Source organism: Lacerta agilis, chromosome 4 (genome assembly GCF_009819535.1).
Source record: "Lacerta agilis isolate rLacAgi1 chromosome 4, rLacAgi1.pri, whole genome shotgun sequence".
NCBI classification, from domain to species: Eukaryota; Metazoa; Chordata; class Lepidosauria; order Squamata; family Lacertidae; genus Lacerta; species Lacerta agilis.
Window position 1 is genome coordinate 15,804,350 of NC_046315.1, and position 12,745 is coordinate 15,817,094.

Sequence of the window (12,745 nt, forward strand, 5' to 3'; positions counted from 1 at the left end):
GTGTTTATGGAAGGCAATCCTACTCGGCTACCAGTGATCGAAGAAGAAGAAGTAGAAGTTGTTGCAGGTGCCTCAATAGCCTTCGACAGCAGCGCTTTTGCACTGTGACGCCTCTGCTCGCTTCACCCACCATCCATCCCCGCCGGGCTTCTTAGCCCAGCATCAGTCGCCATGGCAACGCCCAAGAGGGCCGGGCCTAGTCTCACTCTAGAGTCTAGACCGCCTCTCTTCTTGGGCGCTGCTGCGCTTTCCCCTGGCCCCGGGGAGCGGGCGGAGGCGGGAAACTTAACTCCCAGGCTCCCTCGGAAGCTCCCCCGAGGGAGGCGAGTCGCGAGCTCCATGCTCCCCCTTCTTCTTCCTCCTCCTCCTTTCGCCGCCTCGGGCTCCTATGGCAACCGGCCCGCGCGTTTCCCACTTGCCTGGGCGCGGCTGGTGCAAGAGGCGGCGGCGGGCGGCGAGGCATGAGAGCGGCGGCCGGGGAGCGACTGGAGCAGAGTCCCGGGGAGTCGGGGAGCAGCCGGAGCTACGCGGAGTACAATGAAGCGGGGCAGCCCTGTGAGTGGGGAGGGGGTCGCCGAGGGTGGGGACACAACTGCGTAGTCCCCTCCACTTCTGGAAAGCGTGGCATCCTCTTTCGAGCCAAGGGGAGTGGGTGGGTGGTGGGGGCATTGCTGTCGCTACTGCTGCTACCTTGTGCAAAATGTGTGTTGGGGGGTGGGTGCTGCCCTCTCCACCCACCCCCATTAGAGGGAAAGGGCACCCCACCCCTCTTGCATTAGGGACTGCCTGGCACCATTGGACCCTCCCCTCCAATGCCCTTTGCCCATGATGTGAGGCCATTGTTCATTTCCCCATAGAGAACCTACCTCCCTTGCCTCCCAAAGGGACCACCCACCCTCTTCCCCCAGTGCAGAGGATCCTGCCTGTTCCAGTATTATTATTATTATTTATTTAATTTGTATACCGTCTTCCATCTGAAGATCCCAGGGCGTTTCACAGCAGAGAAATGCAAAACGAGAGTACAAAACGCATAATAAAATTCTGCAGTCGATCTCCTTTGTAATGTTTTGTTTTGAAATCTTTTAAGATGATACTTTGGTTTTCCCGTTAATTAGGTTGCTTTGGCTGTGTGTACTTTTATGTTTGACTTCCTTCAGTAATGTTTCATTCCGGATTGTTTTATTGACGTTTTAATGTGCTGTAAACCACTTTGAGATTTTTCTTAAAAATATAAAGCGGTATAGAAATGAAATGAATGATAAATGATAATACAGTGGTACCTCGGGTTACGTACTTAATTGGTTCCGGGTTGCCGTTCGTAACCCGAAAAGTACGCAACCCGAAAAGCACGCTTTGCGCATGCGCGAACTGCGCAGAACGCTTCTGCACACACGCCAAAAAACACTTCTGGGTTATCAGAGTACGTAACCCGAAAATACGTAAGCCGAAGCGGACATAACCCAAGGTACGACTGTAATAAAAAAGCAAACCAACAACCCCCCCTTCCCACAAACACATTTAAAAAGTCATAGGATGTTAATCGGCCAAATGCCTGGGTTAAGAGGAAGGTTTTCGCTTACTGTGCTTTTTCGCCTTGTGCACATATCAGTCTCCCTTCCATGGGGGCATTGCACACCCCACAAGGGTTTATACCGCTTGACAAATACATCACTATGAGGAACTCTCTTCAGTTCCATTCTAGAAGGGTTGGTGTCCTCCCCTTTCCTCTGCTCACCACCAAGAATCGACATTCAATTCCCAATTATAGTCAATTCCATGGGGGACATCCCATCCCAATGCTATACACAGTATACACCCCATCTCCTTCAATGTAGTTTTTCCAAACATGTTGGAGGTTTCGTTTATCCCATGGGGAAATTTTCTCACTGTGATGAGCACAGACCACTTTGAGATCTGTTACTACATCGCTGACCGCCATTTCTACTGGGAGAGTTGCCTAACCTAGCAAGCTTTCAATCCATCAGCTATGGAAGCATTATTCATACGCAGGCGTTTTAACTCACCAAAGGACAACTTAACAAACACTTCATTTACAGAAAACCATCTATACATAATTACCTTCGAGGGCTGCATGCATGTGTATTCCATTTTATAGATACATACACATGCCTGAAAGTCGTGATTTGCTTTTGGTTCCTTAGTTTGGGTGCACCATATGTAGAATACAGTGAAATGTCACTGAACCGGAAGCAGCAACTGGCTGGGGTGCCTATACAATATGTGGGGTTACACCTGAAAGCGTGGCTGCCAGTGAGCTATTGGGCCCAAATGTATACAAAACTATAGATTAGCATTTGCAAAGTTTGACTGCATTTAAGCAGTTTCATGCCACACTTGGACATCCCATTACAAGGAGACATATGCTGGGTTCCTCTAGTGCAGGGGTGGGGAAACTCTCTTACCTGCCCCCTCCCAGACTAACTGATTATACTAGTCATGGGGAGGGGCAACAAGTTGCAGTGGGATTGAAACTTCACCTCCAAACATGGCAGTAGCCAGGATTGGGGAGTGGAGGAGAACCAATGCAATGTGATTTGTTAGTTAAGTATTTCTATTATCTTACTTGATGGGGAGGGCAGCTGCCCCTCCCTGCCCCCCCCTGGCTACACCCATTCCTCCAAACATTGGACAGACTATTCAAGCACCCCTTTGGCTCCTGAGATTTCAGCAGGAATTGTTTCCTTCTGAAGCATAACTTTATAACCTTAAAGGGGCACCAAGCTTTAGGAAAACAAATTAAGAGCCACTGTTCTCTGAATTCTGGGACCATTTTCACATTCTGCACCTTTCCCCCACTCCCACAGAATGTCAGTATATGCCTGTTACCTGATTAACACTCCATGTGGCAGTTCAGTTGAATAGTGTGTGGAGATAAAAAGCATTTAGTTTGTTTCAAAAGCCTGTTGCATATTTGTTGTTGTTTAGTCGTTTAGTCATGTCCGACTCTTCATGACCCCATGGACCAGAGCACGCCAGGCACACCTGTCTTCTACTGCCTCCTGCAGTTTGGTCAGACTCATGTTGGTAGCTAACTGTCCAACCATCTCATCCTCTGTGCCCTGTATAATATAAATTTATACAGTGCCCTCTAGTGCACAAAAAGGGATGATAAAGTCCCTTTCCCAAACAATTCGCCAACCTGCTCCTAACAACCTGGCAGTTCGAAAGCACATCAAAGTGCAAGTAGATAAATAGGTGGGAAGGTAAATGGCGTTTCCGTGCACTGTTCTGGTTCACCAGAAGCGACTTAGTCATGCTGGCCACATGACCCAAAACCTGTGAGATGAGTGCAGCAACCCCAGAGTCATCCGCAACTGGACCTAATGGTCAGGGGTCCCTTTAACTTTACATAATTTTTTCAGTACCACTCCATACCTCCGTACCACTGATTCCTAAATGGTTATGAATCTTTATAAGTGACTCTTCTGTCTGTTACCTAAGAACAACAACCTTCAATTAAAACTGGAAGCATGATGCTTCCAGCACAGTCTTAACTAGCCTACTCAGAAGTAAGTCCTACTGAACTCATTTGGGCTTACTCCCAAGTAAGTGGGGTTAGGATTGCAACATTTATTACTATGCCCCAGAATTCAGAGAAGCATCACTTCTGCTTGTCGTAAATCATGCAGTGGGAAACCTCGTCAATCAGACAATGTAATGGCTTTGGATTATTCTGAGTCTTTAATTATGGAATTAATGTGTGACGATGCACACATTGGGAGAGGGCCATAGCTCAGTGACAGAGCTCACGATTTGTGCACATAGTGTTCCATTTTCAGCCCACAATATCTCTAGGTAGGACTGGGAAAAACTTGTCTGAAACCATAGTGAGGCAATGTAAAATACTGAGCTAGATGAACCAGTGGTCTGAGTTACTGTCTTCACTGGTGTGTCATGGGAAAATATAAAATGATTAGTGATTGCATGGAAGATTATTTCACTTCTCAGTATTATTTCCATATCTGCTATATCTTGCACCTGAGAACAGAGTACCAGAAAAGTATATTTAAGCTATGGGTGCATCAGGGACTTAAATAAAACATGATTGATATTTTTCATATCACATTTTTAAAACATTTTGTTTGCATTTTTGAACTTTATATTACAAATGAGAATGATTTTAAATTTTATTATGTCAAATTGCTTAATTCTGATACAGTTAAGTGAAATAAGGTTTGTATCATATGGGATTCCTTATCCCTGTAAATTGTCTTTAATAAAACAGGGAAGAAGTTTGTATATGTCGAACCACCTAGGAGAGTTAAGGAAGTGCTGGAAGAAGAGCTTTATTTTCGGAGGGATGAATGCAGAGTTAAACACCCTTCAGAAGGTAAGCCCTGTGGCCGGCAAAGGTATAAAATAAAAATAAAATGATTTAGTAAAGAAAAATCTGAAATGTTTAGTGGGTAATAAGTTGTAAAAATCTGGTGTAAATGCCGCTTAACTTGAGGAAATATATAAAGTCAGGTGTTATGGGTAAAACAAAGTTCTATTTATTTATCATATTTGTATCTTACAATTTTCCAGGCCTTCAGAATGATGCATGTCATATTATTTATAAGTGTGATATCCACCAGGACAAGGATTTCTGCTTGGACAATGGAATTTCCTTTCCCTCTCCTCATGCTCCTCTGTGTCATCCACCAATCCCTTTCCAGAGGGTTGGGGAGGGGGACCCAGAGCAGATTTAGAGGATGCATGGATAGAGGAAATAATTTCTGTTGCACATCAGAAGTTGTGGTGCTAGCGAAAGAACTTCATTGGAGAGCTCCCAATATACGGTATCTTACCTGTCCTTCCCCTTAAGGTTCCAGGGTAGGTTACAACAATATAATAAACGGATAAAAGCACTAATCAGAAAAGTAAGTAACACTGCCCCAAATGGAGCACAACAGCATAAATTCACCAAAGAGGTTGGGTCCCACAAAACAATTGCAGATTTGGCTGCTGTCCCAAACTCAGAGGCTGAATACAAGAGCAAACTCTAGCAAAAGCCAGTACATTGGTTTGCCCTTATTGAACTCATTTAGTAACCAGACCAAATATGAATCACAGAGTGGACTTTTTTCATATTAAGTATTTCATTTGTCTTTTAGAGTGGCAGTTCTTTAACCGCATTCTCCGGAACAACTCATTTAAAGTTTAGGGAAGCCTCAACAAAGAAATCCAAAACAGCAGTTGGTAGTTGCAAGCTGGCTTTGGACAACTTAATAGAAGAAGAGGGCCAGACCCTATAAATACTATCACCTTGCATGTCAGCATTTGTATGCAGCCCTTTTATCAAGAAGCTCAAATCGAAATACACAAGTTCAGTAGTGCTTTTTTTCTGGGAGTACGCAGGGTTACACATACCCCTAAACATTTTGTGAATCTTTGTACTTTTGTCCATTTACTGTATTTATTTCCCCTGATTTTAACTATAAAATGGTGATTTTCTTGAGTCAAAATGAGAGTACCCCTAAACATTTTTTTAGGGGAAAAAAAGCACTGCACAAGTTTATTCTTTTTATTCTCACAACAACCCTGCAAGGTAGATTAAACTGAGACAAAGGGGGGGTGGGACTTGACCACCTAGTAAACTTTATGGCTGATTAGGGGGTTGAAACGAAGCCTAAGGCCAATACTCTATTGACTATACCACACTGATTCTCTGTTAAGACATCCCTCGTCCCCTTTGATTGACATCGATGTGTATTTTGTTACTCCACGAATTTGCCTTAGCTGATGGTTTTCAGAGATGCTACCTTGAAGGAACGTTTTCCGTAGCTGGAAATCCGTGTGGCTTGTGGTGGAACTTTGAACACTGCAGAGGATCCTGTGGCAAGTTCGGTATATGGTGGGACACTGGCCTCACAATTCACCCTACATGAACATTACAACAGACTTCCGCTGCTCCCCATTGCAGGAGAACATCAGCAGACTGAGCAAGCTGTCTTTCTGAAAAGCCGCACAGCCATTACCGATTTCATTTAGGAACCCTTGAGAAGCTTCAAAGGAACCCCAACGTTCCTGGGAAGCCAGTTTGAAAGCCACTGGTGTAAGCCCTATAGTTGTTAAGTCCTCAGAGTTATCAGCCACGTCGTACCACTGCAAAAAATGCATGATGAGAGGCTTAATATTTGCATCTATCACAGGCCTTAAAATAATATGCAATATACCCAACAGATCACTCTGCTCTGCTGCAGAGGGTCTCCTGCAGATTCCAGCTATATCAGGAGGTCCATTCCATACAATATAGCAGTCACGTCCAACATCCATAAGGTTGCAATCTACAGTGGTACCTTGGGTTACATACGCTTCAGGTTACATACTCCGCTAACCCAGAAATAACGCTTCAGGTTAAGAACTTCGCTTCAGGATAAGAACAGAAATCGTGCTCTGGCAGCGCAGCGGCAGCGGGAGGCCCCATTAGCTAAAGTGGTGCTTCAGGTTAAGAACAGTTTCAGGTTAAGAACGGACCTCCGGAACGAATTAAGTACATAACCAGAGGTACCACTGTACCATCCAATATAAAAAACTGGCAGTGATCTACCACACTCTCCCATTGTCATTCTTCAACTTAAACATATTATATTTGGCTGGGGAAACCCAGCCAGATGGGCGGGATATCAGCGCCCATCCAGAACTAGGAGGGAGAGGCCATTTTAGTTCCATGGGAACTGGCGGGAGGGGGGAGAGGGAGGGGGGACGTCATTGTCTCTCTCGTGTGCCGCCCTTCCATCAGCTCCCTGACTGGGTGCCTCCGCAGCAGCAGTCCATGCAGAGCCCGTGCATCTCATCTTCATGCACACGTACACACAAACACAGGCCTGCTCTTCCTGGGAGCCAGCAGGGCAGCATCCCTTTCACATCCCCCCAGGAGTACAGCGGGAAGGACAGGCAAGCACACACACAAACACACAGGCCAGCTCTCCTGGGGCTGACAGGGCAACATCTTTGTCACGTCCCCCCAGGAGTGCAGTAACTGACCTGCGATCAACCATAATCTATCCCAGGATCTACCAGTCCGTCACGATCGACCTGTTGTACATGCCCGCAATATAGGAACAGCATTTAGGAAGGTGGAGCTACCCTTTGGAGCTCTCTCCCATTACACACTAGGGGACGCGGGTGGCGCTGTGGGTTAAACCACAGAGCCTAGGGCTTTCTGATCAGAAGGTTGGCGGTTCGAATCCCCGTGACGAGGTGAGCTCCTGTTGCTCGGTCCCTGCTCCTACCAACCTAGCAGTTCGAAAGCACATCAAAGTGCAAATAGACAAATAGGTACCGCTCCAGCGGGAAGGTAAATGGCGTTTCCGTGCACTGCTCTGGTTCGCCAGAAGCAGCTTTGTCATGCTGGCCACATGACCCAGAAGCTGTACGCCGGCTCCCTCGGCCAGTAACACGAGATGAGCGCTGCAACCCCAGAGTTGGACACAACTGGACCTAATGGTCAGGGGTCCCTTTACCTTTACCTTTTGCCCATTATACACTAGACAGGCGCCAACTCTGTTGTCTTTTCAGGACCTACTGAAGATCTTCCTTTTACAACAAATGGAGGGCGTTTTTTATCCCAGTGTGTATCTGTATTAAACTGGAAATTTATTATATATAAGGGATGCTTTGCAAGCATTTTTACATATAGAGTTGTGGTTTTTTTAATTGTTTGGGTATATTAACTTGTTTTTTACATATGGACTTGTTTTTATTATGAAACTTCTTGGAGATATTTTATGGCAAGCCGCCCATAAACGGAATCAAATCAATAATGCAAGGTTCCTTCCAGACCTACAGTTGCATGATTATGTTTTGTCAGCCAGTGGTTTGTACAAATATTTCGGTCCGTGGGTATTAATTGCTTTCCCTCCTACCTAAAAATATAGAAGGTCAGCTTGGAACCCCAGTGACAATAATGCTCTTCTTGTATTTTGAACAGTGGCTTTGGAAGGAATTTGGAGCTTGAAAAGGAATTTCCCAGTGGGAGGCTTCAAGCCGGCATCACAGAATCCAAGTAGCTTGCTTTCACAGCCCAAGTACTACTCCAGACATGCCGTAATAAGAAGTAAGAATGAAATATCTGGGGGCTGCATCGTGCATCAGTAAACAACTCTGACTTTCAAAACATTCACCTGGGATTGTCCATCTCGGTGTGTGAATCCTAGCATCCATCAGCTTTTGAAAAGTCACATAAACTTTTTTTAAGGGAAGAAAAAAACCAGCATCCTATTTGTTCTTCACCTTTCCTTCAAGGTGCTGTATGTTTTTTCCATTTTATCCTCAGAGCAATCTTGTGAAGTAGACTAGGCTGAGAGAGAGTGAAAGCAAGAAAACGTCCCCCAAGGCTACCTAGTAGAACTTCACGGCTGCGTGAAACCTAGGATTGCATGGTTGTGGTAGGGTAGCGCTCTACCTGTTAAGACACCATACTGGATGCTCTTTAGATCTTCAGAGATGCGACTCTGCTTTAGGATTGCTACTCCTTGCTCTCATTACTCCCCCTCTGCCAAAAAATCCCAACTTCCATAAACATCTGCAATTTTCCTTAAACTTGTGAACCTACAGCTTCATTGGTTTGATTGCAGAAAGTTTTGCACACATTTGTACACTTCAAGCTGTTTTCCCCCTTGTTGATTAAAAATGTTAAATAATTTGTGCCCCTGGCCCGCGTGCGTGCGAGGGATAAAGCGAGGAGGGAGAGGAGTTGACCGTTGGCTGCCCCGTCCCGCCTAAGTAGGGCTCATCCTGTCGGGGGTCTTTCCCAGCCCAGCTGCTGGCCATGGCATTCTGCGGGCGAGGTCAGAAAGTGATGGTGCAGCCCATCAACCTCATCTTTCAGATACCTACAGAATAGGTTCAGAATTCAGGTGTGGCTGTATGAACAGGTGAACATGAGGATAGAAGGCTGTATTACTGGATTTGATGAGTATATGAACTTGGTTCTGGATGATGCTGAGGAGATTCACTCCAAGACAAAATCAAGGAAACAGCTGGGTCGAATCATGTTAAAAGGAGACAATATTAGTCTTCTACAGAGTGTTTCTAACTAGAAATAGCTGTTGAGTCTGTTTTGCTTATTATTTTAATCTTTAAACCTATAGGAGAAAATATGCAGTGGTTTAATGGTATCACTCCCAATTCTACCATTGGTGTTTAAAGAGTGAAGATTAATGAAGCCAGTTACTAATAATAATAATAATTTATTATTTGTACCCCGCCCATCTGGCTTGCATAATTTTCAATAACTTTTCTACATTGGTGTTGAATTGTAGTTCTTTATAAATAAAACTTTTTGTTAGTAAAATAGTAATAATAATAATAATAATAATAATAATAATAATAATAATAATAATTTGTGCCCCTCTCTAACTGAATGGATTCAACTTCTGTAGCTGAGAGGCACCTCAGGTAAGTTTCCACCCCCATTTTACAAATAATTGTCTGCTTCCTCACACTCAGTGAGGTCATGCTATAATGAATAAATAAAAGTACATATAAGTGGAAATGCCTCACCAATAAAACATTTACTAATCTCTATTTTCATCCTTTCCCCCCTCCTGCAGGATAGCCCCTGTGAAAAGCAGTGTTGATGGAAGTGACAGGAACTAGGCAAATTCACAGCTGCTATTTTTATCCAAATGCTGAGTACTATATTCTAGAACTTGTATCATAGCATGTAAAATAAAGTTTGCAACCATGCATCACTCAGTGTATCTGTGTTGGTCTTCTGTTTAGCTACAAAATGCTCTGAGGCAAAAGTGCTTCACCTCCCTAAATTTTTATTACCTGCACTGCAGACTTGTATATAATGGCTCACCCACCCGCCTGTTTGGTAGAAGATTGTTCTTTTGCTAGTTCAATGGCCCGTTTTTCAGCAACCAGCATGGAAATGCAGGCTAGTAAAAGTTGGCTCATATACTGTACAAGCAATGATGAACAGCTGTATTCAACACTGAGCTAAGCAAAACATTCCACCAGCACCATGATTTTTCCGTGTACAACAGGCTATTCTCTCCCCCCACCCCCGCAGCTCCGTAAATCTGTTCTGGGGGTACTCCCAACTCCCTGGAGCAGATCTGGGAACAATATAGGGTGCACGAGCTGGAAGAAGAAGTGGGAACCCTGTTGTTTTTGTGCAACTGTTAATGCCACTCATGTTTAAAAACAGCAGCAGGTATGTAAGATCTCTACAAATGTTTGCATGTTTGTAATGGTGTGGTGCCATTTTGAAGAGTTGCACTGTGCTCCTCCTTTGTCCTCCTTTGTACTTGCCCCAGGGCCTCTTCTCTGCTCACTGCCAAAATAGAAGTGGCAGCAGGTGAGCCTGTAATCACACCTTCTGCTGTTAAAAAAAAGTTGGAAAGCCTTTGGGAGTGGGAAACTGGAGAGAGCGCAAATCTGCCCAGTGCTAGAGGCATTGTAAGTTAACCATTTCTCCTGCACCATTCTCCAAACTAAAATCCCCCCAAAGTTGTTTTGTCTTTAGGGCAAATAACTTTTGGGGAGGGTGGGTTAATACAGGGGTTTCCCCCAAGCACCATAGGCTTGATATGGATTCACATATCCTGGTGGCTGCGGTGAAACCTTTCTCTTCTTTGACGTAACTCTACATTCTCCACTCTCTCATACTAACACCACATTCCATGTCCATACTATCACTTCCTGCCTTGTCCCAAAATACAATTTCTGCTTCATGGGCAACCCTGTGCACCAGCTGCACAAATATAAGACGCAGGACACGTGGCTTGCTAGGAGTACATGTGAAAAGCATCTAGGGGTCTTAGTAGACCACAAGCTTAACATGAGTCAACAATGTGATGCAGCAGCAGCAAAGAAAGCTAATGCAATTCTAGGCTGCATCGGGGTCCCTTCCAACTCTACAATTCTGTGATGCCATGATTCTGTGTCAGAAGGAAGCACCAGGGAGTTCAGTTGGAGTGATTCCCCTGTAAGCTTGTATATAGGATTACAGCCTTAATCCTGTTGGTTCTTGATATGTGTGGGGGTGGGGGAGAAAGCAGGCATGGCACAAACAGACAGGGAAGTATAAAAGGGAAGCTTAGGTGGCGTTTTAATAAAGAGGAATGGAGATTTTGATGGAGTGTATGTCTATCAGCAGCTATTACACCTTTTTATTAAATTAGACTTGCTTATGCAGTCGTCTTCCTCTGGCGATCACTAGTAGCCGCGTAAGATTGTCTTCCATGAACACGGTCTTCACAGTGAGTCCGCAAGTGACTCTAGAGGTCAGTTCTGGACCCCACATGTCCTTCCACAGTGGGGGCATAGGTTTCCAGGTGGGAGTTGATCACAGTGGGGGTTTGCCAAACGTGCCTTCCTCTTAGCTTGTTTCTCTTTCTCACCCGGATTATGAGTGTCTTCAAAGCCCATAACACCTTTGGTAAAGGCAGTTCTCCAGTTGTAGCACTCACAGGCCAGTATTTCCCAATTGTCAGTTTTTAAACTACATTTTTTAAAAATTTGCCTTGAGAGAGTCTTTAAACCTCTCTTAGAGAACTGGATATGGAACAACTGATTGGTTCAAAATTGGGAAAGGAGTATGACAAGGCTGTATATTGTCTCCCTGCTTATTTAACTTATATGCAGAATTCATCATGCGAAAGGCTGGACTGGATGAATCCCAAGCCGGAATTAAGATTGCCGGAAGAAATATCAACAACCTCAGAAATGCTGATGACACAACCTTGATGGCAGAAAGTGAGGAGGAATTAAAGAACCTTTTAATGAGGGTGGAAAAGGAGAGTGGTCTGAAGCTCGACATAAAAAAACTAAGATCATGGCCACTGGTCCCATCACCTCCTGGCAAATAGAAGGGGAAGAAATGGAGGCAGTGAGAGATTTTACTTTCTTGGGTTCCATGATCACTGCAGATGGTGATAGCAGTCACAAAATTAAAAGACACCTGCTTCTTGGGAGAAAAGCAATGACAAACCTAGACAGCATCTTAAAAAGCAGAGACATCACCTTGCCGACAAAGGTCCGTATAGTTAAAGCTATGGTTTTCCCAGTAGTAATGTACGGAAGTGAGAGCTGGACCATCAAGAAGGCTGATCGCCGAAGAATTGATGCTTTTGAATTATGGTGCTGGAGGAGACTCTTGAGAGTCCCATGGATTGCAAGAAGATCAAACCTATCCATTCTCAAGGAAATCGGCCCTGAGTGCTCACTAGAAGGACAGATCCTGAAGTTGAGGCTCCAGTACTTTGGCCACCTCATGAGAAGAGAAGACTCCCTGGAAAAGACCCTGATGTTGGGAAAGATGGAGGGCACAAGGAGAAGGGGACGACAAAGGATGAGATGGTTGGACAGTATTCTCGAAGCTACTAACATGAGTTTGGCCAAACTGCGGGAGGCAGTGAATGATAGGCGTGCCTGGCGTGCTCTGGTCCATGGGGTCACGAAGAGTCGGACACGACTGAACGACTGAACAACAACAGCAGAATTCATCATGTGAAAGGCTGGACTGGATGAATCCCAAGCCAGAATTAAGATTGCCGGAAGAAATATCAACAACCTCAGATATGCTGATGACACAACCTTGATGGCAGAAAGTGAGGAGGAATTTTAAAACCTTTTAATGAGGGTGGAAGAGGAGAGTGCAAAATATGGTCTGAAGCTCAACATCAAAAAAACTAAGATCATGGCCACTGGTCCCATCACCTCCTGGCAAATAGAAGGGGAAGAAATGGAGGCAGTGAGAGATTTTACTTTATTGGGTTCCATGATC

General features: G+C 44.7%; 1 protein-coding gene and 1 pseudogene across 1 annotated transcript; both read left to right on the top strand.

The window, feature by feature from the left end:
- The first annotated feature begins 324 nt into the window (after positions 1 to 324).
- C4H11orf97 (chromosome 4 C11orf97 homolog) lies at positions 325 to 9,701 on the top strand. Its single transcript, XM_033146137.1, is given in 5 exon segments — positions 325 to 408; positions 411 to 555; positions 4,247 to 4,351; positions 7,937 to 8,062; positions 9,561 to 9,701. Coding segments are annotated over 5 exon segments (450 nt in total). The 5' UTR covers positions 325 to 339; the 3' UTR covers positions 9,566 to 9,701.
- Positions 8,672 to 9,126, top strand: LOC117045255 (annotated as a pseudogene).
- Positions 9,702 to 12,745: the final 3,044 nt, after the last annotated feature.